The sequence below is a fragment of the Chaetomium fimeti genome (assembly GCF_033439085.1).
Source record: "Chaetomium fimeti strain CBS 168.71 chromosome Unknown B0H64scaffold_5, whole genome shotgun sequence".
In the NCBI taxonomy this organism is placed as follows: domain Eukaryota; kingdom Fungi; phylum Ascomycota; class Sordariomycetes; order Sordariales; family Chaetomiaceae; genus Chaetomium; species Chaetomium fimeti.
The window spans coordinates 128620-154831 of NW_026944333.1; the positions used below are offsets into that span (position 1 = coordinate 128620).

The 26212-nt window shown below is 57.5% G+C and overlaps 10 protein-coding genes across 10 annotated transcripts; 5 read left to right on the forward strand and 5 right to left on the reverse strand.

The window, feature by feature from the left end:
• The first annotated feature begins 554 nt into the window (after window positions 1-554).
• Window positions 555-2632, forward strand: B0H64DRAFT_398776 (uncharacterized protein). Its single transcript, XM_062803974.1, has 3 exons — window positions 555-1107; window positions 1160-1891; window positions 2029-2632. The coding sequence occupies exons 1-3, from the start codon at window positions 863-865 to the stop codon at window positions 2489-2491; spliced, it is 1440 nt and encodes a 479-aa protein (XP_062657340.1). The 5' UTR covers window positions 555-862; the 3' UTR covers window positions 2492-2632.
• On the reverse strand, window positions 2633-10883 carry B0H64DRAFT_361012 (polyketide synthase). The gene is made up of 5 exons (XM_062801722.1): window positions 9941-10883; window positions 9641-9860; window positions 5096-9586; window positions 4743-5027; window positions 2633-4683 (listed from the first exon to the last, which is right to left on the reverse strand). Exons 1-5 carry the CDS (start codon window positions 10774-10776, stop codon window positions 2890-2892), a joined length of 7626 nt encoding a protein of 2541 aa, XP_062657341.1. The 5' UTR covers window positions 10777-10883; the 3' UTR covers window positions 2633-2889.
• A 177-nt stretch (window positions 10884-11060) lies between these two features.
• Window positions 11061-12281, forward strand: B0H64DRAFT_173649 (Alpha/Beta hydrolase protein). Its single transcript, XM_062798812.1, has 3 exons — window positions 11061-11315; window positions 11382-11538; window positions 11602-12281. Exons 1-3 carry the CDS (start codon window positions 11202-11204, stop codon window positions 12249-12251), a joined length of 921 nt encoding a protein of 306 aa, XP_062657342.1. The 5' UTR covers window positions 11061-11201; the 3' UTR covers window positions 12252-12281.
• A 630-nt stretch (window positions 12282-12911) lies between these two features.
• On the forward strand, window positions 12912-14591 carry B0H64DRAFT_173540 (uncharacterized protein). Its single transcript, XM_062798810.1, has 4 exons — window positions 12912-13164; window positions 13230-13770; window positions 13837-14049; window positions 14134-14591. Exons 1-4 carry the CDS (start codon window positions 13132-13134, stop codon window positions 14487-14489), a joined length of 1143 nt encoding a protein of 380 aa, XP_062657343.1. The 5' UTR covers window positions 12912-13131; the 3' UTR covers window positions 14490-14591.
• Window positions 14592-14884: 293 nt separating this feature from the next.
• On the reverse strand, window positions 14885-16313 carry B0H64DRAFT_173619 (uncharacterized protein). The gene is made up of 2 exons (XM_062798811.1): window positions 15928-16313; window positions 14885-15513 (listed from the first exon to the last, which is right to left on the reverse strand). The coding sequence occupies exons 1-2, from the start codon at window positions 16192-16194 to the stop codon at window positions 14995-14997; spliced, it is 786 nt and encodes a 261-aa protein (XP_062657344.1). The 5' UTR covers window positions 16195-16313; the 3' UTR covers window positions 14885-14994.
• A 645-nt stretch (window positions 16314-16958) lies between these two features.
• Window positions 16959-18240, forward strand: B0H64DRAFT_342907 (uncharacterized protein). Its single transcript, XM_062801265.1, has 2 exons — window positions 16959-17628; window positions 17690-18240. Exons 1-2 carry the CDS (start codon window positions 17181-17183, stop codon window positions 18091-18093), a joined length of 852 nt encoding a protein of 283 aa, XP_062657345.1. The 5' UTR covers window positions 16959-17180; the 3' UTR covers window positions 18094-18240.
• Window positions 18241-20318, reverse strand: B0H64DRAFT_398789 (uncharacterized protein). Its single transcript, XM_062803975.1, has 2 exons — window positions 19816-20318; window positions 18241-19727 (listed from the first exon to the last, which is right to left on the reverse strand). The coding sequence occupies exons 1-2, from the start codon at window positions 20073-20075 to the stop codon at window positions 18251-18253; spliced, it is 1737 nt and encodes a 578-aa protein (XP_062657346.1). The 5' UTR covers window positions 20076-20318; the 3' UTR covers window positions 18241-18250.
• Window positions 20319-20517: 199 nt separating this feature from the next.
• On the forward strand, window positions 20518-22760 carry B0H64DRAFT_398794 (cytochrome P450). Its single transcript, XM_062803976.1, has 8 exons — window positions 20518-20678; window positions 20744-20788; window positions 20891-20977; window positions 21069-21191; window positions 21260-21681; window positions 21748-21916; window positions 21987-22389; window positions 22473-22760. Exons 1-8 carry the CDS (start codon window positions 20561-20563, stop codon window positions 22669-22671), a joined length of 1566 nt encoding a protein of 521 aa, XP_062657347.1. The 5' UTR covers window positions 20518-20560; the 3' UTR covers window positions 22672-22760.
• Window positions 22731-24403, reverse strand: B0H64DRAFT_417962 (uncharacterized protein; the record flags this gene model as incomplete). Its single annotated transcript, XM_062805281.1, has 3 exons — window positions 22731-23241; window positions 23319-23485; window positions 23630-24403. The coding sequence occupies 3 exons, from the start codon at window positions 24401-24403 to the stop codon at window positions 22731-22733; spliced, it is 1452 nt and encodes a 483-aa protein (XP_062657348.1).
• A 222-nt stretch (window positions 24404-24625) lies between these two features.
• B0H64DRAFT_173829 (ketopantoate reductase PanE/ApbA C terminal-domain-containing protein) lies at window positions 24626-26046 on the reverse strand. The gene is made up of 2 exons (XM_062798814.1): window positions 25539-26046; window positions 24626-25468 (listed from the first exon to the last, which is right to left on the reverse strand). Exons 1-2 carry the CDS (start codon window positions 25978-25980, stop codon window positions 24792-24794), a joined length of 1119 nt encoding a protein of 372 aa, XP_062657349.1. The 5' UTR covers window positions 25981-26046; the 3' UTR covers window positions 24626-24791.
• Between the last annotated feature and the right edge of the window lie 166 nt (window positions 26047-26212).

Here is a 26212-nt window from a genome sequence, read left to right on the forward strand (position 1 = left end):
TCTGTCTTTTCTCTTTCACCGTGTGCACCGCTGAACGGAGAGCCTCAGTGAGTGGTGCCATGGGGAAGGAGTGGGGATTGGTCGGGCGGTCCGTCGCTCTGCCGCGCTTCTCGGCTTGAAACTGGACGGGACGGATGAGGGAACTTTGGAAGTTGGAGGGGCGGGCACTTGGCAGAAGCCGACCCGAACCGAACCGAACCGTTGCCTCGGGAGGATTTGGTTTGGCCGTCTATACATAGTATACACAACTGCAGTTGGGCCTCCTATCGTTATTTCGGTATGCTGTTGGCTTGAGGAGCCAGCCAACTTTATCACAGTCGAGCATTTGTCACCTGCCTCCTCAACCCAAGTTGCTATTGTTGTGGTCTCATCCGTTGGTTGGCTCGTCTTAATAGTGGTTGATAATATGCCGAGAAGGAATATGGGGGCGGTCTTCTCCTGATTGCAAAGCTCTTTGGGTACCGGACATGTACAATCCTCACAGCCCTCTTCAACCAAAGATAGTACCGGTCGTGTGTTGGGTCGCTGGGCTTTTTGGACCACTCAAATGGCGTACCGAGATTTCTTGCTCCTTGTGTCCGCGCATCTCTCACTGCAGTGCGACCCTCTGCTGACGTTTTTAGCCGGATGGTGTGTGAGACGTGTGGTCTACCAAGGTCTGGTCCGGTGGGTGGCGGCGGCCAACATCGTCCCATGCGTGGTCTTTTGAGGGGCTACCCGGGTCTCACCTTGAGCGGGATGGCATTCATCAACTCATGCTTGTGGCCGTGTTTGTGACAAGCTAACGAAGCAGTCAAGCACCCATCACCGACCACATCACCAACCTGTCTCTGGAGCTTCTAGAGCCGCGGGGCTCGCTGGCATGGATGAAACAAATATGGCGGAATTGGAAATGGCGCAAGAGGTGGACGATGAGTTTTCCCGACTGTGGCAACGCCACCTCACCGCGCTGAGGGACGACTTCTCGGCGACCAGTGTACAGGCGCTGCCCAGCCTGCCTTCAGAATCGCGCAGTTTCGATGAAGAAGCCGCCCCTGACAGGGACCTCGCGCATCCGTGGGACGACAAAATCGGCTCGGTCGTTGATATGCTCGATGAGCTGACACTGTTGGTTTCACCGCAGTGTGCGCAATTGGGGAATATGGCTGACATGCCGCAGACAGAGTCCCAATACGACCGATACCCACAGCCCAGAGACCCCTTGGTTCCCAGATAGAGACGGGTACCCCGAGACAGCACTCTCATCACCCCTGAACTCCAGTTGGCCTAGGACAATCGGATCCCCCAAGAACCCGTGTTTGCCATATCTCCGCGTGGAGGACTATTCGGAAACACCCTTCCCCGACCTCAAGGGCAAGGGGGTCGACATCGCCCAAACCTGGAGCCAAAGAAAGCCGCCACCACCATGGCACGAAGACGCAACAGTCCCATTCCTCCTCCAGAAACAGTTCCTCCACGACCACCCACCCTCCCTCGCACCCCTAGCAGCAGCAACAGCAACATCCGCAACAACAACAACAACAACAATCCACACCCCCACCACCTCGAACCAACCCCGACCCCCAGCAACCCAAGTCCACGCCCTAATCCTAACCTGGGGACCACCACCGCCACCAACGACAACCCCCTCCCAACACGACACGCACGAGCGCCAGTTCCCCGTGACGCCCAACCCCAACAACGGCGGCGGCGACACAGACGCCCTGCGCGCCACGCTCAAGCGGCGCGGCTACCGCGTGCAGTGCCGCACCATCCCCGCCGACTACCCGACCGCGGCGGTCGAGACGATGCTGGATCGGTTCCTGGCGCGGTCGGCGATGGATACGTTGCTGGTGGTGTATTATCGCGGGTGGGGGTGTTTGGAGAGGGATGGAAGGATGGTGTTTGCGAGGTACGTCGGTTTCTTTTCTAGGCCCCCCTTTTCTTTTCTTTTCTTTTCTTCTTTTTTCTTTTCTTTTTTCTTTCTTTTGGTTTGCCCCTGGACGCGGTGGTCGGTGACTGTGTGCTAATGATGGGGGGTTGTGGCAGTGGTCCTGATCCTGGTGCGAGTAGCTTCTTTTGGGAGGACGTGAGAGATCCGGTGATGCAGGTTCCTGGGGATGTGTTGTTGGTATTTGACTGTACTGCCTTACCTGGTGTCAGGGCGGAGCAGCTCGAAATGAGGATCGAGGCGGGGATGGTCTCGTCGCCGTCCACGAAGCAGTTGTTGGGGGTTTGCGTGCCGTCGTGGTATTACGATGATGAGTGGTCAGGGGGTATGGCTGGCGACGACATGACGCAGTCACTGTGTAGGGCCTTGGATGGGATGGGTGATGTGCCGGTTCTGTCGGTACACAGGCTGTGCTCGCTTATGAGGGAGGATCTACGAGGCAGCCAACTCGCGTCGAGGGTGTTTGTTAGCCAGCTGGGGGGCGGGCGGTTGCTGGATATTTATCTACCGAGACTCGCGGCCTCGCCGACAACGAGGAGGCAGAGCATGAGCCCGTGGTAGAGATAAACACACCCACATCATCAAGCCCCCCTGTCGCCCCTGACACTTACAACTTGGTAGCATGGGCTGAAGATTGGAGGCGGCTTAGTTGAATTGAAGTCTATCTAGATATCCAACTGAGATCATTCTGTTTCAAGAAAGCAGTGGCTGGGTACGTATCTAATGATATACTATCGTTGGGATAGCCCCCCTATGCTGCTGTTTTCAACCTCAACCGACTGGTGGGGATATAAGTTGAAGACTGTTACGCCATTTATTGCTAGTGCCACATAAATAGTCTATTGAGTACGTCTATATATTCGAAACCTTGTTCCTCAATCAACTAGAAGAGTCTCCCCCTTGTTCGAACCGGAACTGACTCCAGAACCATGGCAAGCATCAATCCATGTGAAAGGTAACTATTCCTTTCTGACCGCAACCTGGCTTATCTTAGCAACTACCTTTTCTCCCAGCTCAACCAGCGACCTCGCCCCCGTGATATCCAGAGTACTGATCTCAGCACCGAGTCGAGCCCGGATCCAGCCACGGAGCTCTACTGCCGACAGCGAGTCGAGGCCATACGAGGCTAGTGGCTTGCCAACTTCAACTTCAGCCTCCAGACGCAGGATGTGCGCCGTCTGCGCGGCGAGTGCCGTTACTGCCGCCTTTTCCAGCGCTTGAACACCCGCAGTGGTTGACGCCCGGAGAAGTGCGAAGGCCTCGACTGCCGCACCCGCGCCGTCTTCCGGCCCGCCATTCAAGGGAACCACAACCCCTTTGTTGGCCCCACCGGACAAGTAGCCAAATCGCGGGTCATCCTCTAGGGCACCGCCATTCAACGGATGTGCAATCCCCGTGACCAACTGGGAGTTTTCACTGAGTGGCCGCGACTGTTGTTGCAAGATGGACACCGTCAGGGCGGTTCGCAATGCCCGTTCGTTTAACGGCGTCCACTGCGCATCGTGACGGAAGCGATCTGCGAGACCACCTCCGCCCCCGTTGGCGAGCGCAAGGGCCTCCTGCTCGGCGATGTGTCCGACGTCGTCAATTGCGCCGAGGTCAAGAGAATGCGCAGGCAGGCCCAAGGAACGGCGGTACGTTGCGAAGGCGTCCAAAAAGGCGTTTGCTGCGGCATAATTGGCCTGGCCCTTGTTTCCTACCACGCCCGAGACACTCGAGAGGAGTGTGAAGAAGTCGAGAGAGGAGGAAGCATCCTCGACCGAAGCATGGTGTAAGTTCCATGTCCCCGACGTCTTAGCAGCCACGGCAGACTGGTAATCGCTCAGTGCCATGGTCTCAAAGGGTTTATCCTTCAAGACCATGGCCCCCTGGATAACGCCAGCAATCCTTCGAGGGTGGGCCGACGCAAAGACGTGCTGTACAAAGGCCATATCGCAAACATCGCCCTTCTGGCCGGTCACTTCACAGCCATAGGAACGGCAGCCGCGCACAATGCGCGCCGACGTCTCATCATCGATGCCGCTTCTGCTGCAGACGATGAGGTGACGTGCCCCATGTCTCGCCATGTGCAGAGCTAGGCTGCCGCAAAGGCCCTTGATGCCTCCGACGATAAGATAGGAGGCATCTGACCGGAGTTGGAAAGATGGTGGCAGAGGCTGGATAGGAACCCGGAGGTCGTTCGATGGCCCTTTGGCGATGACAAGCTTACCAATGTGTTGACCACGCCGGATACAAGCCAGGGCCCCCGAGACGTTGTCAAAACCGAATGTGGTGATGGGCCGAATTGGCCCAATATGGCGCTGCTCGATGAGGGTGAATATTTCGTCCATCAGTTTTCCTAGCAGAAGCGCGTCTTTCAAGCTTCTGCCAAACGAGACATCCAGCGCTCGGAAGGAACAATTCCGGCCAAACGGCTCCATCGCCAGGGCATTGCGGTCCAGAATATCTCGTTTGCCAATCTCAATCATGGTGCCTCCGTCGGCTAAGATACGCCATGACGCATCGAGCATGTCTCCAGTCAACGAGTTGAGGACGATATCTACGCCTCGGCCTTCTGTTGTGGCCAAGATCTCCTGTGCGAAGTTGGAATCCCTCGAGGAAAACATGTGGTCGCGGGGTATCCCAAACTGGGCGGCTAGAAACTCGCGCTTTTCCTCTGAACCGACCGTGACAAATATCTCGGCCTTCTTATACTGCGCGAGCTGAAGGGCGGCGATTCCAACTCCTCCTGCGGCAGAGTGGATGAGAACGGACTGTTTATCATGTCAGCTTCTGCCAATGGGTTTCAATGGGATCTATGTGTCTTCCTCACCTGGCCCTCTTCCAAATTTCCCCAGTGAAAGAGGCCTTGAATGGCTGTCGTATACGCGAGAGGAATCGTGGCGGCCTCTTCAAAGCTCATCCAGGATGGAAACTGTCGGACGCAGTGGACGCTCGACTGAATCCGGGTTCCGTATAAGCCCCTGCCCTGCACGGCAACGCGGTCCCCAACCTGAACCTTGGTCACGCCAGGCCCGAGTTTCCGAACCACGCCGGCACATTCACAGCCGATCATCTGTTCATCTTCAGGTATGATTCCCATCAGAACCGCAACGTCCTTTTCACCCAAGCGCATATTGTCAGCAAATGTCAAGAGGGAGGAATCAGCCACTATCCTCAACTCACCTTGAAGTTCACGCCCGCCGCTTCAACCTGCACCTCAACAAACCCCTCCTGCAGAGGTTCATCCGCACACTCGACCCAAACCACATCCAGCGAACCGACCCTCTCGCCATGCAGCCGCACCGGCCGCTCCGTCTCCCACAGGCCCGCCACGGCTGCCGCGCCGCCCTGGCCCAGCAGCTCAAACCTCCGGAAATCGTTGACCGGCGCATCCGGAACGAGACGCGGCACCGCCAGCACCCCGTCCCGTCCGAGCCGGTACTCGGTCTCAACACCGCCGCGGCCGTTCTCACTTGCGCTCGTGCTCATGGCCTCCAGCACCGTCGCCACACCGCGCGCCAGCGCCTCATCATCCCGACCCCGAACCGGCGCGTCCGTATCAACATCAACATCAACATCCACATCCAAAACCACGCGCGGCACTGTGTCCTCTTGGCCGGCCAGCTCGCGACGCACGACGCGCAGCAGGCCGTGCGCCATGGCCCGCTCGGGGTGCGTGCCGGAGGCGCCGCCCGACGTGAGCCAGAGGAGGGGGCGGCCTGTGGCGAAGAGGGCTTGGATGGCGGCCCATTGTGTTGGGGAGGGGTTGGATAGGATTGGGGTGTAGAGCTCGTCGGGGATTAGGAGGATGCTGTTTTCGTTTTCGGGGGTGGGTGTGGTTGTGGTTGTGGTTGTGGTCGTGATTGTGGTTGTGGTTGTGGTTGTGGGTGTGGTTGTGGTTGCGGTTGTGGTTGTGGTTGTGGTGATGGAGTGGGGGGAGGGGGTGTGGGTTATGGTCCATGTTCCTGAGACTTGGTCGAGGAGGCAAGTGAGATGGGCGGTTTGGTTGGCTGAGGGGGCTGTCAGGTGCGTGACGATGAGGGTTCGGGATTGGGGCCTGGACGTTGTTGGCTCGCTGGCCTCCTGCGATCCGGACTCGGGTGGGTGCTGGGTCTCGCGGATCTTGCAGAGGTGATGCGTCACTGGGCCGCCGTCGATCACTAGTACGTGGTCAAGCTGATCGCTCTCTGCTGGGCTCCCTATGGCTTTCGACACCCGGGTATCGTCGTTCGTAAGAGAGGTGACGGAGCTTGCGATATGGTCTCCGTCAGACTGAGAACCTCCTACGTCGACGCTGGAGTCTGTCTCGTCTACGGATGGCGGAGCGGAATTCGTCGATGTTTCAGAAGAATGGGGGACGATCTCGCGTTCCTTTGGGAGTTCCGGCATGAGAACGAAGCCGCCATCCGCAAGAAGTGGCTCGAGATTCTTGCACAGAGCTGCTCTTTTGGCACTCTCCATCTCCTCGGGCAATTGTAGTATTGCGAGGTCGTACCGCGGCGAGGTTGCGGTGTCAAGACCAAACATTGGCTTCTCTGGGCTCGCAAGCAAATAGCCGACCGCGTTGTGTTTCATACCAGCGAACTCCTTTCGTGCGGCAACCAGCCTTTCGGCATCGGCACAGGCAAAGTCGTATTGGGGACACGCCTGTCGCGCGGTTATTTCGTCACTCCTCAGCCAAAGACTTGATACGGGGTCATAACTGCTATGCGTGAGACTGATCTCAATGACCTTGAGACGCGGCCTTTTGTGGGCAACCAAATCAAGGACGGCATTGACGTGGAGCCCAAGAGTGTCCAAGCGGGCTTGTGTCAGGAGGGTGATGTCAGGCTTCCACTGGACCGAATCGAAGACGTGTGGGTCGGTCCTGGGATTCGCATCTAGCTTCACGTAGTTGAGACCCTTGAGCTTGAGCACCAAGGCTCCTGACTCGGCATCATACGACGAGACATCTCCAATGATGCCTTTGGCCTGCTCCGGTCGACCCCGTCCGGAGTATCTCGACTGTGCGAGGACCAGGCCTCGGCGCATCCCATGACGTGGGATCCGGTTGACGAAGGCTTCGTTGGCTACCGCGGGGATCTGGATCTCCTCTACGAGGCTTCGTTCGTTGGCCGCATTCGGGGCCATGAGGGCGTGGAGGAAGGTATCCAGGACAGCCGGGTGAACAGAGTAGTGTGACTGAGGATCCCAAGCAGAACGGGGTGGTGTCAAGTCGACTATGGCCCGGCAGGAACGCTCCCCGCTGATGGCTTCGAGCGACTCGATCTTTTGGAACGAGGGACCAAAGTCCATGCCAACCTCACGCTGAGTCTTGTACCAGGACGAGAACGGCTGCGGAGATCGGAAAGGGGCCCGCCTCTCGTCCTCCTCGGCCAGCCCCTCCTGGGTCTCCTCCTGGACCCGAATCAGGCCGCTGCAATGTTCGGTCATTACATCGTCCCTGGATGTAGAAATTCGGACCTCATGCCAGCCCGAATCACCACTACTCCGAGCCAACTTGGTCAGGGAAACGAGGATGTGGACAGGCTCGCCCTCTGTCACCACGAGGGCGCGCTGGAAGCGCATGTTTCGCAGCCCATACGCCAGGTCACTGACGCGAACTTCCTGGGCCGAGGCCTGCAGCTCGGTTGCGCAGTGTTTCTGATACATGGCCTCGAGAGCCATGGCCCAGAACCCCGCCCCGGGCATTAACACGTCGCCGCCCATTTTGTGATCCCTCAGCCACGGCACATCGTCCAGGACCAGGCGTTTACGCCAGATCGGACTCGACCACGGCGTACCCAGGATTTTGCTCCCGATCAGGTCGTGCGTGACAAACCGCCGGAAGCGCCAGTCCTTGCTGGCCGCGCTTTCGTACCAGTACTTGACCGAGTGGTTCCACCGGTAACTTGGCAAGTCGACGACGCATCGCGGGGGACTGCTGGCCTCGCCATGTTCGTTCTCCTCCAGGTCTTCGGTGTTGACGGCGCCCATATCAATGGCCGCACCAGTGATGAAGAGTTGTCCGGCCACGTTGAAAAGCGCCTTGATGGCATCGTCCCCGCGGGACCAAGAGGCGTAGTACGAGATGTCATCGGCCTTGGAAAGCGATTTGAGAATTTGTGATACGGGGCCACCAAGGGCACCAGACGGGCCAACCTCAATCAGAATATCGGGTGATTTACGGTCGGGTTGCGAGAGCATCTCTTGGACGGCCTTGTCAAAACGAACCGGGGATAGAAGGTTGGACTTCCAGTAAGCCGTATCTGTGGGCGTCTTGTCGGTGATTTGAGATGCCGTCACCGATGAAAACATGCGCACTTCCCGAGACTCCCGTGAGTCTCCGTCCGTATTTTGTCCCTGGAACCCTTCCCGGTTCATGAGGGATTCGTACTCGGCCCCGACCGCGTCCATATACCGCGAGTGGTACGCCACGTCCACGTGCAAGAGTCGGGCGAAGTGACCCGCCCCTTGAAGCTCCCCAGCCAAGCCTTCAAGATCGTCCTTCCGTCCCGAGATAGTCACACTACCAGGGCTGTTGAAGCACGCGACGGACGCGCGCCCACCATACGCCTCCAGATAGCGAGCAACCGCCTCCTCACCCAAACCCACAGCCAACATCCCAAGCCTCTCCTCCAACCCCCCCCTCGCACCCACCTCCGTAACCGCCCTACCCCGAAAAAACGCCGCCTTGATCGCACCACTGGCATCCACCAACCCGGCCACGTACGCGGCCGCAATCTCCCCCGACGAGTGGCCCACCACGCTCGACACCTCCACCCCCCACTCCCCTTGCAGCACGGCCACCAAACAAATCTGCAGCGCCGTGGTCAGCGGCTGGGCCAGCTCGGGCCGGCGTAGGTGTGCCGCCTCGCGGGGTTCGGTCAGCTCGGCGAGGAGCGACCATTCCGGTGGTGCGCATGTCGTGATACCCTGCAGCGCGGCATCGAGGTCGGTGAGGATGGCGCGGACGGTGGTGGGGAATGCGTGCAGCAGGGCGTGGCCCATCTGTGGCCATTGCGCGCCTTGGCCGGTGAGGATGAGGCCGATGCGGGGGGGCCGGGGGGCTTTTTTGGCTTTGGTGAAGGTGGATGGTTGGATGGTGATTCGGGAGGAGGAGGTGTTGGTGTTGTTGTTGTGGACGGTGACGAAGGCGCGATGCCAGAGGTGTGAGCGGCGCTGGGAGAGCGTGTAGGCTACGTCGCGGAGGGACACGGATACGCGTTGGTTGGTGAGGTGGCTGCATAGGGCGGCGATGTTGCCTTCGAGGGAGACGGCGTCGTTGCCTGAGACGACGAGCGTGTACGGTTTAGTACTTGGAATGCTGTCGTCCGTGGTGCTATGGCTGGAATCGTCTGGTGTCCATTCCATAACTTCCTCGATGGGCCTGAGGGAGACCACATGGTGTGTCTGGCCTTGGGTATGGGCGTCTGATTCCTCGAGGATGGCGTGCCCGTTGGCGCCGCCATATCCGAACGAGTTGATACTCGCGCGTTTGGGCTTGCCGTCGGTGGCGGGCCAAGGGAGTAGGGTCCGAGAGACCTTCACCCTAGCCGCGGAAAAGTTGATGTTGGGGTTTGGGTTGATGAAAAGGGGTGTGCCCGGGATCATGCCATGCTCGAGCGAGAGGATGGTCTTGATCAGTCCAGACAGTCCAGCTGCCGGCTCGGCGTGGCCCACGTTGGATTTGATCTGATATGGCGAATGTCAGAAACCGTGATTTCTATTCTGGGGGCAACTACTTACCGATCCGATGATGAGTGGTTTGGTGGAATCCCGGGTCGCTGCGAAAGCCGCCCCAACTCCGGCCACCTCGATTGCGTCTCCGGCTTTCGTTCCCGTCCCGTGGCATTCTAGGTACTGGGTATCGTTCAGGCTGGCGATCCCAGCATTTGCATACGCCTTGCGGATGGCGTCTGCTTGTGCTTCGGAGCTTGGACTCCCAATCCCGTTTGTGCGGCCGTTGCTAATTCACGGGTTGTTAGTACTCGGTACGAATAAACAGTATTCCCGAGATGGAAAACAGAACAACGGATAAGCACGAACCTGTTGATGGCAATGCCACGAATGACAGCCCGGATAGGGTCTCGGTCTCGGAGGGCCGTTGACAGTCTCTTCACGACCAGACAACTCACGGCCTCGGCTTTGACATAACCGTCGGCTGCCGCGTCGAAGCTGTGACATAGCGCCGTTGGTGAATGGGCCTGTCCAACAAGCGCGTCGTCTATGACGTGTTCGGGGCTCAAGTATAGGTTGCTCGCAGCGATGATGGCCGAGTCTGCCTCGCCTGACCGCAGGGTTCGGCACGCCATATCAAGCGCGATAAGGCTACCCGAGCAGGCCGTATCAACGGTGACGCTGGGCCCCTTGAGATTGAAGAACCAGCTGATCCGATTTGCTAGGATGGCACGGCCTACTCCAAGGCCCGTATTCCCTGGACGGTCTTCCGGGTCGCGTAGCTGGATATCCCCGTAATCGACAGCGAAGGAGCCCACAAAACACGCCACAGGCGCACCGTTGACAGCCTGCATAGATACACCCGCGCTCTCTAAGCCTTCGTACACAATCTCAAGCATTTGGCGTTGGTTGGGATCCGTCGCAAGGGCTTCAGCGCCCCCTACTTCGAAGAAGCCGGCGTCGAAGTCGGCGAGGTCAATGTCCTGTTCCGATAAAAACATGCCGCCCTTGGGCCGCATCGTACCCGGTTTCAAAGAGCCATCCCAGTGGCCCGAGACGTTGAAACGGGAGGCGGGCACTTTGTTAGACGCAACTTTCCCTTCCTCGAGAAAGTCCCAGAGTCTCCCCGGCGAGGAATTGCCACCGGGGAGGCGGCACGCCAAGCCGATGATCGCTATGGGTTCTTGGGCCATGGTCGAGGGCATCCCCCGTAGCAAGTGGAAGACTTTGTCTGGCGGTGTTGCACTTTGTCGTTTCCGTTGTGGGTTTGTGAGTTGTGGAAGGTTGGGGTTGTGAAGTTCCCCTACGTGTGATTAACCTAATACACCATGTGCTATGTCCCTTGACAACCCCCTTATCGGACCGCAACGAAGGTACCATTTTGCTGCCAGGTAATCATGACCATCGGCCTTGTCAGCACCAGCGCCAACCGTGTTACCAAAGTGTTACCCTTTACTCCTTGGCCAACCGGAAGTACTGTGTACAGGCCCGGTTATTTACTGTGCCGCCCGCAACCAAGCGTGTATCTTGCTATGTAGTTGCTACAGCAGTGTGTTTGCTCAGATTGAGTGGTGGCCCCCATTTTCTTGGGAATCCCTCCTTGGTATCCTTTTGCCCCCTTATTCGCGCCATGGGCTCCTCCACGTACAAGGAAGTGGAATGCACAACCATCGACGGCACCGTCATCCGCGGATGGTTCTACGCCGTTCCTGGGCCGGCACCGACTCTCATCATGTCCCACGGTGTATGTGCCCTCTGTTTGCGATCTAGATACAACCAGCCCGCTGACATAACTGCGCCGATTGTGTAGTTCAACTGCGTCAAAGAGATGACGCTACCAGATGCGGCCGAGTGGTTTCAGCGTCGCGGCTACAATGTTCTTCTCTACGATGCCCGAAGCGTTGGCGCGAGTGACGGGCTGCCGCGAAACCAGCTCGATGTCTTGCAAATGGCTGAGGACCTTTCGGGTAATACCTTTCTCCCCATGTCCCTCGCCAGTCACCCTCTCCTAGGCACTGACTTGCAAGCAGATATCGTAACATTTGTTGCAACCCTCCCGACTGTAGATCCACGAAGTATTCTCCTTTGGGGCATGTCCTTCGGCGGCACAGTAAGCGGATGCTCTGCGGCCGTCGATCACCGTCCCCGGGCTCTCGTTATGGTGTGCCCCCTCTTCAGCTTCGTGAGGCCGAACCGTCGCGGGGCAACGTTCGCGCGAGTGATACAAGACCGAGTCTCCCAGATGGGCGGGAACGAGCCTCTATCCTTCCCACCATTCAACAGCAAGGGGGAGAATGTGGCGGGTTTCGGAGGTGCGGGTGGGCCCGGAGGTCTCGAGGCGTACAACCTCATGCGCGCCGCGGCTGAGCGGGGGCCTCCGGGCTTCCGGGACCGAATCGCGCTGCAGACATTCCACAAGCTGGCACTTGCTCGGCCGATGGAGTTGCTTGACATGGTTGACGAACGGATGTCCGTGCTGATGGTCGTGCCAGAGCTAGACGATATCTCGAGCCCGCAGGAGCAAAAGGCGGCGTTCGAGAAGCTGTCGACGCCCAAGAAGCAGCTGCATGTGGCACGAGGCGCAGGACACCTCTCTGTCATGACGGGTGAGGGCTCTGAGGAGCTCTTAGAAGTCATGGATGGCTTCTTCCGAGATGCTCTGAAGAACGATGTCAGGTAGCCAGTCTTTTCACCATTACGGTTCGCCGTGAGCAGTACCTCGCTAATTACTGAACTTATCTACGTTGGAGTTAAAACTCTATTCCATCTTCGCATGCATCCTCCTCCGGTACTTCCACGGCAATAAGACTCGTCGGGGTGTGGGGTGTGGCAGATGAAGCTGAGTCCCTGTCCAAACGTGGTACATCCAAGTCCCCTCGCCTTGGTCCAGCCAGCACTGTTGTCTTGCGCTGTCGGAAAGGAGGGGGCCATCAACCCAACCTTACACAGCACGTGTTTACCAGCATAAGCGAGCGTCGTGGGCTGTAATTACAGTGCATAATTGCTTCCCGCGGGGCTCTTGACTTGGGGGGTAACATTTGTGGCACCGGCTGCTGACTTTCTACCTATAGGAGACCAGAACCGTCAGCGTCATGCTGACAGCTCGTACCGCTGCCTGACAGAGGCACAGAGCCTGAGGTTTTATTGGGTCGACGCCCCAATTCAAAGTGCGGCGGTTCCCCGCTCAACTTCTGCATCACTCGGTGTCAACCTGAGGGGGGCGCTCTGTAACAGGAGGTCGCGTTTGTCGAACGGCTCCAGCCCGTTCTGATACCATCACTGGACACTCATGCCACCATGTTGAGCTTCGCCACATGTCGGCCAGCGGCGCTCTGCCGTCCCTTCTGCCGGCTCTTGGGTTATCTGAGATTATGGGGCTGAAAGAAGTTGAGAGTCTTTCCGATCCTTTCTTTCTTGGTGTGAATGATGCCGTGGCTTGACAGATCTTGGTTTTCCTCCATCTCTGAACCTGATCAACCACATCGTCAACTCCAAACCATTCTCACACTCTCTTCCCCTTTTGTCGCTCGTTGGAGAAAAGACTTAGTCTTGCTGTCGATATGGAGGATATCGTGTCTTGCGAGACCTTTCTTGTAAGGACCCGTTCCGTTGGCGTCGACAGGGGGCAGGGGACAGGCGCACTGACTCTTCCCGACAGCTCATCCTCTGGATTGGCACTGCAGTGTGCACCGTGTGCTTCGCAGCCCGTGCCTACATTCGCTATGTCTGCTTCGGTCGTCTCCTCCTCGAGGACTGGTTCATGCTCGGCGCACTGTTAATCCAGATCAGCACCAGCATCGTCTGGCAGATGTACCTGCAAGACATGTACAACATGGCTCACGCCGTCCTGGGCACCTTCGTTCCAGGGCCAACTTTTCTCGAAGACATGAGGGTGGCGCTCATAGCGTGCGGAGTCATGTCCATCACGGTCTACATCGGCCTGTGGTTGATCAAGGCGTCTTTCCTAGTCTTGTTCTATCGGCTCGGCCACAAGATCCCCCTATACCTGTACGCCTGGTGGGCTGGTACTGCTCTCATCATGGCGTGCGGAATCGCGTCCCTCGGGCTAAACCAATATCAATGCATGTTTGGGGACATCAACGTCATCTTCGCTACGTGTCTGCAGCCGGAATCGCTGCATGAGGTCTACGTCAAGGAGGTCGCTGCCGCTACACTAGACATCTTTTCCGACCTGCTCAGTGAGTTGCCCCCTCTCTTAACACCCTAGTGGCAAACGAGGTATTAATCCTGCTTTGCGCTCGCAGTCATCATCTTCCCCGTCTGGATTCTGTGGAGCACCCGCGTCTCGGTCCGTCAGAAGTTGGTCCTATCTGCCATTTTCTGTCTGGTAGGCCTCACCGTGGCCATGACCATCGTCCGGGGCGTGTTTGCGAGGACCATCGCGGAGGACCCCAAGTACGCATTGCAGCAGATCAACATTGCGTGGGTCTTTTGGTTCTTGATGGAGTACCTTACATGTGAGCTTTTATTTCCTCGTCGTTGCCACTTCATCCCTGTCCGCTCTGGTCCACGCACAGCTGAGGCTGACACGGCCGTTCTAGCTTTCCTGGTCGCCTGCGCCATCTCGTTCCGATCGCTCTTCGTCCAAAGCCGCACCAAACAGTCGGCCGACTCGGAGCGGAGGCGCGTCTCGCCGACGACGCCGCTCAGGAAGCGACGCGTCAGGTACTACCTCGACAAGCTTTACGACTCGGTCCTCACGACGGCGCGCTACCTCGAGGGTGACGGATGCGAGCACGAGACGTGGAAGCTCCCGGAGCCCGAGTCCGGCTTGATGACGGTCGACTTCTCCACGGATGAGGGTTGGCGCCGCCACTACGGGGAGGATGGTGACTCGGTGAGGGCGTTGAAACCGTATGGGAATAGTGGGACGGTGGTTGTGGGTGTCGCTAGGTAGGCGCACGTTGTTTGTATGATTGTGTCTGTTTGTTGAGTACGAGCATCTCACCGAGCCTTTGTTATTTATTCCCTGTGTTTCATTTTCTCATCTTCTTTTTCTTGCTCTCTGGAGGTAGGTAAATTACCACCTATGTATGTACTGTAGGTACCGATGATATACGTATGTATGCAATTCAACACGAAATTCACCAAATAACTCCCTTATCGTCTTACCTGACTCTTGTTTGCTCCAGACTTTGTTCCAGACTTTGAACTGTGTGTGCGGCAGTGGCTCAACGGGCATCTTCGGGGAAGCGATGGACACACCCGGCCCGGCACCAAGTCGGCAGGGGGACACACACCACTGCAACCAGGCAGGGCTGCCTTGAAAGTGCTCCGCATGTGGCGTGCACCTGCAGTCGCAGATTAGGGTTACCTTGAATGCAGTTTGACCGAGGCCCAATCAAGGAACGGGCAGCCTGGAGCTCAACCAAGATCGTTCACACCCTCGAAGGACAGAGTGCTTACTTTCGGGATTGGCAATCGCGCATCAAATCCGATAAATGGGTGGGCTCAAGGTTGTTATTGTTGTGTTGCACTGTAAGTCTGTAATGGCTGCAGACATGGGCGTTAAGGTGATCGGCCCGGGAAGATGCGCAAGCGCGAGCCAACTTCATCCGTCGTTCGGTGTGCTCGGTCCAGGCTGCTCCCTGAAATAGCATGGGCCGCATTTGCCACTGTCCCGCAGGACGGTAGATATGAGATGACCAACCGCCTGCCCCGGAAGATGCTGCCAGGTGGTGTAACTGGGCCGCTTGGTTCCGGATTGGGGGCTGAAGCCGCCGTTGGGGCCGCCGTGCCGCCGTGATGTGATGTGAGTTGCGGGGTATCACTGGCGGGTGTTCGACGTCCGTATGTACCGTCGTACGACAATGCCTGCGACGGGAGTGGAAGGTCGGATCGATCGTCGCTGTCAGCCTCAGTCTCGGGAGGTATTTTCGCACCGACAGGGCGGCTTCTTCCCTCTCCGGATTCCTCGGATGCTAGGAAACAAAACACTTAGCTTCAGTCAGGTACGCATGCCCATTACCTCAGTCTCAATGGAGCCGGCCACCGATGACCCTGTTGCTCGACGTCGCGAGCAGAACCGTCTAGCACAACGAAGGTTTCGATGTGCGTTTCCCCCTGATCGGCTAACCCCCCAGTGCCCCCAGTCGGACTCGCTGACGGGGTACATGTACCAAAAGGGAAGCAAAGCCAGCACAAGGCCTCGGCCCGCAAACAGGAGAGGCAGCCCAAGGTTGGAAACGCAAGCCCCCAGCAAATGCAGCTTGCGACGCCGCCGTCGTTTTCTACCATTAGCGAAACGATAACATCTCCGGAGGTCTTCTCAATGCCCTCAAGCTTGCTGGAGGACTACCCGTATCCGGATCTGTCGGACTTTGGAGATTTCTTACCACAGGCTTCGTCATGCGCCGGTCGTATGATGGATTGCATTTCACTTGTTGATGAAGACGCAAGGGGAGCCACCACTCCCAATCCAAATCACCACCACCAGTCGCCGCCGGTGTCCATATCACCAACGCTGCAACCACTGACGACGAGCTCTCGGTCCGCGTCACTCTCGTTCCCCCCAACACCAGCGCCAGAATCATCACCATCGAGGCGGGGCTCTTGCCCGGACCCTGAACGCGGATGGCTCGGCCCGCTGCACCTGGCGGCATCCAAAGGCAACGACCGCATCGTGCGCATCCTGCTGCAACACCAGTCGCCGGGGTGTGGCGTCAACGATCCGGACAGCGACGGGCAGACGGCGTTGATGCATGCGGTGCAGGGCGGGTTCGAGGACGTGGTGCGCTCGTTGCTCGGGGCGGGGGCCGGGGTCGATGATACGGACGGGAGGAAACGCACGGCGCTGCACTGGGCGGTCTTGACGCGTCGGCCGACGATGCTTCGGCAGCTGCTAGAGCATGGCGTTGCGGCGGGGGTGGATTTGGATGTGTATGATATCGAGGGGAAGACGCCGCTGCATAGGGCTATTGCTGAGGGGTTTGAGGCCGGTGTCGAGGTGCTGTTGGAGTTTGGTGTTGATACAAAGTGTAGAGCGCAGAAGACGTGATGTGTATGGGAATCGGGAATCAGGAATCAGGGGATGGTGTAGGTGATAGGTGGTAGGTAACTTGCAAGCCCCTTGTCTCTCTCTCTCTCTCTCGGGGACTTCCCAACCCCAATACAGGCCCGCTGAGAGCCCAAAGGAGGCTGCTTGCACGGTATTGGTGATTTCTTTTGGTGGGCTGCAGCCTGCAAATACACGCTGCGGAAGCACCGCAAACTGAGCCGAGAGGTCGAGTTGCACTGTGCTTACCTTCAGGGCCCATGATAGGCTGTAATCTCCCGTCCCTTGCTTGCTCCTTGCTTGCCCCATCACAAGTAGAAGAAGTCCCGCAGTGTGTATAATTGTATAATTACTGTTTACCATGCCGTGTGACATGAAAGACGCCAGCTTAAGACGCGTTGGCGTCTCGCACGTTTATCGGCAAGCCGCAAACGCCACGAGTCCTTCCAAACTCGTCTTTGTTTTCTTTTTTATCGTCACGTCGCGAGTCAGAGTGCTCCAGCTGATTTGCCTCCACAACTTGGAAATCCAACACTTCCTTGCCCCTAATCGTGTATCACTACTATAATTACACACTCCCCTCCACCAGGCACCATGGCAGTCGTAGAAAGGAAGACGGTTCTCATTACCGGTTGCAGCGCGGGGGGCATCGGTTGGGCGTTGGCGAAGGCCTTCCAGAAGCGGGATTTCCACGTCTTCGCGACGGCCCGCGATACTTCCAAGGCCGAACAGGACCTTTCAAAGCTCAGCAATGTGGAAATTCTTCCTCTCGATGTCACAGACCAGCAAAGCATCAAGAAATGTAAGGAGATTGTCGCACAACGCACCGGGGGACGGCTTGACGTGCTCGTCAACAACGCCGGGGCCGAGTTTGTGTGCCCGCTGCTGGACGTCGACATTGAGCGGTGCAAAGCGCTGTACGACGTCAACGTCTGGGGCCCCCTTGCCATGGTGCAAGCCTTCTCCCCCTTGCTTATCGAGGCGAAGGGTGTCATTTCCAACCACACCTCCATTGCTTGCGTTATCCCATTGCTGTGGTCCGGTAAGCCTCCCTCAACCAAGAAAACAAACTCAAAAAGGGTTCAAAACTGACGCACAATTAGGCGCGTACTCCAGTTCCAAAGCAGCCCTGTGGCGCATGTCCGAGATCATGCGCCTCGAGCTGGAGCCGCTGGGCGTGCGTGTCGTGACGGCCATGTGCGGCTCCGTCGACACACCCATCTTCAACAGGCCCGGGGGTCAGATGAACCTGCCCAAGACGTCTCACTATTACGATGTCCAGGAGACGGCAACCAAGGAGCGTACCTCGCACCAGGGCGAGTCGATGAGCACCGATGTGTTTTGCGAGCAGATCATTGGCGACATCCTCGGGGGGGCCAAGGGGCAGGTCTGGCGGGGCACCTTTGCAGGACTGGTGCGCTTCGCAAGCACTTGGTTCCCTCAAGGTCGTATAGACAGGAACTCCAACAAGGGAAAGGGCTTGGAGCATGTCAAGCGCCGTTCCTAGACGCCGAAGTAAGGTAGCAATCGAGAGGGGGGGTTTGTTATGTCCGTGTACGATAATTATCCTATGTACCTAGCTTGTACACCACCTCCTTGGTGCTTCTCGGTATACACACGCCTACTTTCGAATTGTTTCACCATGTTAGACGCTTATCTACACGTTACTGGACTCTGCAAAGCCTTCCATCCGCCGCGGGCTGCCACGACGCATCGCTGCCAACCGCTGCATTTGCCCAAAAGAGACCCTCGGGATCATACTTGTCCTTGACAGCACGCAGGGCCTCGTAATTCACCCCAAAGTAGTCCTCCTTCCAGTTGGCATTATCAAACGTCGCCTCGTTCATGTACGAGCCCCCACCGGGCGTCACCGCCCGCAACCTATCCTGCTTCTCATTGATCCACCGCTGCCCGGTACGCATAACATCCCACTCCGCATCCTCAGCGAGCGGGATGCCAAAGTTGAGCGTGAAGAGCGCGTCCCGCCACGCCGGCAGCACCGCGCTAGCCCCGGGCACCGCCGCCGCCCCGATGCGCGCCTCCGTCACGTTGACCGACACCCCGTTGATGGCCGACCCGCCCACCGTCGTGCTGTTCTCGGCGATGTCCCGCAGCGCCGCCACCAGGCTGGGGAGATCGTCCTGGACTACGGTCCGCGGAATCAACCGCCCGCCGACCGAGTTGTTGGTGCTGTACTCCACCTGCCCGGCAAACGCGTCGAACCAGCTGGCGTAATTGGGGTGGAGACTGGCGCGGTTGTTGGTGACGGTCACGTTGAGGGCTTGGAGCTCGGCGAAGAAGGGGGCAAGGGGACCGCTGATGTCGTCTTCCGACTTGGCGTCGGGCGCGAGGGCGAATACGAGGGAGAACCCTAGTGCTGTGATGGTGAAGCCTGACACATAGCCGTCCAGCTTGTCAAGAACGAGGAGATGCCGAAAGAAGGCCGAGACGGCGGCCCAGTAGGTGGTTCCGTCTTCGTTGGCAAACGCAAAGCCTGCGCCAGCCACCTGCCCGTCTGGATATGCCTTGACCGTCATGGAAATCGCGACGGCATAGTTACCCGCTCCACCGCCGCGCAAGGCCCAGTACAGATCGGAGTGCTCCGAAGGCGACGCCGTGATGTGCTTCCCGTCGGCGGTGACCACTTCCCACTCCAGGACCTGGTCGGCACTCAAACCGTACTTGGACGACAGTGCGCTATGTCCGCCACCTTGAGTAAAGCCTCCAGTGACTCCCACGGTAGCGCAGGAACCGGCCACGACGCGGAAGCGGCGCCCCCTATTCTCAGCGGGATAGAGGTCAGCATGCTGTACGCCTGCCCCAAGCCGGGCCGCTGGTCCCGTGTAGTTGCAGCCGCGGTAGCGATTCAAGTAGGTCACCTCCTTGAGGTTACGCGTCCACAATGCCAGGGATCCCGCACCAGCCGCACGCCCGAGAAAATCGTGTCCCGTGTTCTTGATGGTGAGCCGGACGTTGTTGGCCTGGGCAAAACGCACGCCGGCGACGGCATCCTGGGCGTTGTTGACGTTGATGGCGTACGATGCAATGTTTCCGAGCGCACACTCCCCACTAGGGCCAAGGAAGGGGCTGCACGAATTGTTCATCCAGTACGGGGACATGACATGAACAGGATCCTTAAGGCTGGAGTGGTTGGGTGTAACTGTGTCAGTTGAATGTCACGGTATCACAAGCCTCGACAGTCTCGGCTTCCTCTTCTGGTGCGACTCACTAGGTGTCTAGGAATGTCCATTCGGCCTTGGTTACGGCACATTCTGCAGCGTCAACGCCGGGCTCAAAGCAGGGCCGACCCAGAGGCCGACTGGCGATCAACCTGCCCCCAACGGTCTGGTTGAGTTCGGCCCATGCCGCCGGGCTTGGCCATTCTGCGTCCCCGGGTAAGTATCTGCAGTTAGGTGGTGCACCGACGCTGCTCCCGATTCCCGCGACGAGAAGGGCGAATAGCGTTGCAGCAACCCGGTTCTGTTTCATATCGACGCCGAGAACTGACGATGTCGAACCAAGGGGAACTCAGGACAAGACGGCAAGCTGACAGTAAGACAGCACGCTGTGAAAACGATCGCTGCCTGGCTGAGCTTCGTGCTCAGAGTTCCAATAAGTACTTGGTACTACCCAAGGACCCCCGATTTCCCTCGTATGTGAAAATGAGAAAGGGGCGCGGATGCCACCGAGGGCGGGTACCTGCCGCACGCCTGCATCCATAGTAACTCGAACCATTCCTTCGGTTGCATAATGTTGGCAATATTGCAGTCAGTCCTCCGCTGTGCCGCCCCCACAAACTTCCCAGTGCTGTTCAGGTGCTGCCGTCCGAGACAGACGAGCCAATGAGGTATCGGCGAAGTAAGCAGCCCCTTGTTGCGTAGATATCCGCGACCTCCCCCTTCCACGGCTATTCGTCTCGAATTGGGATGGACCGTGGCTTTCGCCGAGCAAATTTCGCCAAAAGCGTCGCCGTGATGTTGACCCTGCTAGACCGCTTAACCCAGCTCATCGAGGAATGTTGGGGACCAAGAGGGCTTCTCCTCGCCGCGGCAGTTGTCCTTGTTTACGCCGCCGGTCTCAGCATTTACCGACGTAATACAGCCACCCCGCGGTTCCCCCCTGATGGATAATGTAAACACTGACGCCTTTTCCGCCAGTATGGTTCCATGACCTGGCCAGTATCCCCGGACCGCGCCTGATGGGTGAGTCGAGAGGACTGGCTTTGGAGTTGCCAGTAGCAGCCTCCAAGTTGTAGCTGTTAAGCTGCCAGCCATGTACAAATTGGAACTAATACAACTGTTCAGCGTTGTCCTACTGGCCCGAGTTCTACTACGATGTGCTTCTCGGCGGCCGATATTTCCGCGTCATTGACGATATGCACCTCAAATATGGTACGTACCCCCGGCGTCTCTGCATGTAGAGCGTAGACCTTTGAGCCACGGCAAGGCTTGAGTTCAAGATTGCTCAACCCTTGTCTTCTAGGGCCGATCGTGCGTGTGAATCCGGACGAGGTGCATTTCGACGATCCTGACTTCATCGACACCCTATTTCCCCTTTACGGAAGAAAAACGAATAAACCAATCGAGATAGGAAAACGGACAGGAAGTATGAGAACCAACGATTAGAAGATGACCAGGAAACTCAAAAACTCACGATATGTGCCCCTTACCTAGCCCCTGATTCCATGGTTACAACAGTCGACCACGACGTGCACCGGCGCCGCCGCAACGCCGTCAACGTATTCTTCTCCAACAACAGCATCCGTAGGCTCGAGCCCATCTTGCACGAGCGGTTGCGCACACTGCTTCGCCGGGTCCACAACGACGATAGTGGAAAAGACGAGCCTCTAGAAATGCATCCCGTCTTCCGGGCGTGCACCAACGACGTCATCACAACTTATGCCTTTGGGCGCTCGTTTAACCTGCTCGATCGCCCCGACTTCGGCCTTCCCTATTTCGAGGCGAGCGACGTCTTCTTCCGCCTGGAACACCTCTTTGGGCACTTCACCTGGCTGGCGGACTTGGTGCAGGCCACGCCGCTCTGGCTGGTTTCGATGCTTTTCCCGAGCCTGAAAGACCTAGTCGAAAAGCAGGCTGTAAGTTTATGACCATGAACGCACGCGTTGTGGATAAATGTGTGCTGACCTTGAGTATCATTACAGTGGTGGATCGAAAGAGTCCGTGAAATTAGAGATTCGCCAGGCATGTGCAAAGCCGATGGTACCATTTTCCAAGGCATCGTCAATAGCGAACTTCTCGAAGAGGACTTGACCGACAAACGCCTCTCGGCGGAGGCGCAGCTCATCATATTTGCGGGCGAAGGCACCACGGGCAAGTCCCCCCCGAGTTCCATGACTACGGTGACATAGGACATGTTGACTGACAAGAAGACGCGAAATAGCATACACCCTCACCGCCGCCATGTACGAGCTTCTTGCCAACCCTACCGAGCTTGCCAAGCTCCAGCGTGAGCTAGCCGTCGCCATTCCCAACCGGGACGCGATGCCTACGTTTGCACAAGTCGAGAGCCTCCCTTATCTAAACGCCATAATTCAGGAGACGGTCCGGTTGCATCCGGGCGTCATGGCCCGCCAGGCGCGCATCTCCCCCGAGGTACCCATCACGTACAAGGGGAAATACACCATTCCGCCAGGAACCATCTTCAGCATGTCCCCGCTCACCACTCACATGAACCCCGACGCTTTTGAGGATCCCTATGAATTCCGGCCCCAGAGGTGGATCGACGACCCTAAGATCGGGAGAGCCTTTTTGGGATTTGCTCGAGGATCGAGGAATTGCGTGGGGTGAGTTTAACATTTCGATCCCATGCGTACGCATCCATGCAGTGGTGTTTGATGGCTGACCGCGCCCATATCGTTTTGGTTAGCATGAATCTTGCCCGTAAGGAGATGGCTCTCGTCCTATCAACGATCTTCCGCAAATACGACTTGTACTGCGGACAAGACGGGCCCACGGTCGAGCTATACGACACGGAGAGGGCCAGGGACATTGATCCTAACCATGACTTTATCATTCCGGTTCCGGCCAAGGGCAGCAAGGGCCTAAGGGTGGTTTTTAGACAGTGACGGATAACTAGACCCAAACTTCAGTTCAACCAAGCTAAATAGATAGGTAATCTAGATATTTAAACTGGCACACGCGCGAGTTTGAACCCGCCGGGACAGAGTGTCTGAAACACTTGCTCCGGGTCATATTCGCGCGACACCGCCTTCAACCTCTCCACATGCTCGACACCATAGCTCGCCAAGGGGTTCTGGCTCTCGTCAGCGTAGTTGATGTATTCCCACTCCAAGTTGCCATCGCCCCCCATCTCGGCCGACCCCGCAAAGTCGCGCATGGCCTCCATAAAGGCCTTGCACTTTGGGTACGCCATTCTCTCCTGCTCCCCTGTGCGCACCATGACCGTCGTCTGAAGGAGGAGGCCGTCGTGTTGCTGGCGTGCGAGCCCCAGTGCGTTGTCGCTGCCGACCCGCTGTGTCATGATCTTGGGGAGCGGCTGGAAGAGACACAGAGCCCAGAAGTCGCCGTCTGGGGCCACTGACGTTTTGAGCGCCTCGACCAGTTCCTCGTGCAGCGAGGCAGCTTTGGAGACGATGCGGGTGTCGTTTTTGAAGGTGCCGGTGAACCAGATTTGACTGTAGAGCAGAGGTATTCCGGTGGTTGGTAAACTAGCAACCGTGGGAAGGAGATGGTATGTGTTAAAAAGACTCACTGGTATCCGCTTGGCATGGTGTTTCCTGCCACGACTTCCGAAATCGAAGTCATCTTGCAATCCGTTTGAATGGACGGTAGCGCCAACCATTTTTCGTATGCCGGTGCATTCTTTACGCCCGCGACCTGAACGAAGACGGCAACGATGGCGACTTGTTTCAGCTCGGGCTACCGGGTGTCAACTTCATCGAGACTACAAGTAGGATGGGAAAGGGGGAGCGTGTACTGCGATGGGAGCAAAAGAGTCAGTCAAAACACGTCCGGCTCATCTGGGCTTCACATCTTGGGCTTGCAATAATTACCTCTGTATACGAAAAATGAGAGCAGATTACTGTCTATGTCCTCATGAACGCGGCTCGTGAAATCCGTCAACGCCTCGGCCGCCAGAGGCGCAACCTGCCACGGATAGAGCGTCAGCCCGCCCCAAACCGGACCCCCCTTCAGCGCCCTCATCCGGATATTAGTCACGACTCCAAAGTTGTTAGACCCGCCCTTGAGAGCCCAGAACAAATCGGCATGGCACTCGGCAGTCGCGTTGACGATGCGGCCATCCGCGAGGACCACCTCGAAAGCCAGGACATTGTCGCACGCGAAACCGTGCCGGGCGGTGAAGTACGTGTTTCCACCCCCCAGCACGAGACCGCCCACGCCCACGCCGCCCTCGCGCCCGCCCGCCACCACGAGGCCGCGCTCGTGCAGGGACGCGTACACGTCCGACCAGCGCGCACCCGGCCCGATGTCCACCGCGGGCTCGCCCTGCCTACCCTCATCCTCGACCACCCTCGTCCAGTCCAGCCGGCCGAGATCCAGCGTCACGCCGCCCGCGATGTTGCTGGCCCCGACCTTGGTGCCGTGGCCCCCGCTGCGGATGGCAAAAGTGTGGCGCCCCTGGGTCAGGATGCGGATGGCGCGCGAGACGTCGGCGGCCGAACGCGGCCGCACGATGCAAGCGGGCGCGAGCTGGGCGGCGCTCCGGGAGAAGTAGCTCTCCTGCCGGACGGTGTACTCTTCGTCCGAGGGGAGGAGCACGTCCAACCCGGCTTGCCGGAAGGCCTCTTCGGGGGTTGTTGAGCCTGGTTCCGCCATCGCTGGATCGGATATCGTGCAGTGTGGTTCGGGTGTGTTGCGGTCCTTGCAGACGGCTACTCAGCACGGCACGGACCGTGGCAGGAGATTAAGGTACCTACATTCCTATGCACTCTTGTTTTTGTCTAAGTCCATGTATGTACATATGTACTACTCCAGTACCACCCGGGTCCATGGGCTTGGTGCAGGACATGCGCGCGGCCAATGGCAGGCTGCGAGGGTAATCCTGACACGCCGCTCCGGTCAGCAGTTGCGCAAGGGAAATTGTCATAATCCATTTCCGTTGATGACGCTTGCCGAGTATTATTGGTCCGTTATTACCGTCGATGCCAAATCTGACGCTCCGGGAAGTTTACGGCCAAGCTCTGGAGCAGAGCTTCGTCAGACTTCACACGGGTGGTTCGGGATGGCCATCCTCCAACGCTTTGATCGTCTCGTAAACCGCTTCATGGTGTGTGGTCGGCAAACCTAACCTCTTTCCTTGCGAGACAAGATAGCCGTTGATATAGTTGATTTCGGTTCGCCTTCCAGCCTGTACGTCCTGCAACATTGAGCTTGTGTTGTTGGCAGTCTTCTCGGCGACCTCCTCGACTAGGGTGCTCAGGGCTTGATCCGAGAAAACCGTCTCGCGAAGGCTGTTTGGCTGGGGAAGCAGATCCCTGACAATGGCACCGGCTTCTTGAAGAAGATTACGATAAAGAGTTTGCCTCTCATCGCCTTCGAACACTTGTCCGTTCTTGCAGTTGAAGCAGGCCGTTAGAGGGTTGATGATTGCGTTGATGACAAGCTTCTTCAACTGGGCATGTACGATCTGCTCCGGTGAGAGTAAAGTAGTCTGGAGCAACCCGGTTTTCAAGAACTGGGAGGCCATGTAATCCTCGCCTGCGTGCGGGGAGTCTCTTGTGGACTGGATGCCAACAACGCCCATCATTAAAGGTCCATAGCCGGCATGGACAATGGAGAAGGGAGATGTGCTGTATACGCCCGCGCTGCAAATTCCAGCCCAGTATGTCGGCCGGGTCTCCGGGTCCGGGAAAAGCTTATTAGACACCTCATCGGTAACACCTGGGTGCCGGTCAGACTCCTACACAGACAGAGCCATGGACCATGGCCAATGGCTCTGCATTTTACATACCTATGCCGTTCTGGAGAAACAGGATATGCGAGTTTTTGCTTAGCCGGTCCTTGATCGGGGCAAGGGCGGCGGCCGTTGCATAGGTCTTGGTCGTCACGATAAGATGCTTGATCGGGGACTTGCTGCCAATGATCACCGGGGGGTTGTTCTCAACGCCGTGATTCGCGCCGTTCGCATTGCCGAGACACTCAACACGGAAGCCGGTGGCTCGGAATTTCTCGATGGGTGGTCCTGGCCTAATTTCCAAACAATCGGGCGTGTAATATCGAATCGATCGATCTTCGCGTTCCCAATCCTCGAGAAGGCCTTTTCGGTGAAAAATGAGCGTGACAGGTGAAAATTGGCGGGGGACCGTGACGGTCGTCTGCTGGTTGCGTCTCAGCGCCAAAGCAACATATTTTCCCAGATTTCCCAATCCGAGGATGTGAATCCCATTTTCCATGTTGACGATGCCAGAGGTGGCGTTTAGTCATTGTGTTCCGGGATTTTGTTAAATTCAAGAAGGTGCGGCTTGCTTGGGTGCTTGGCCGCCGAAACATCAAGAGTAAGCGCGTTCAAGAGAGCTTGAAATAGGGTTAGGGTCATAGACCCTTGAGCTAACCTCCGTGTACCCTTCGACTCTCGCTCAGCTCTTTCTTCTTAATGAGATTTTTAGCTGTCAACTATCACATACG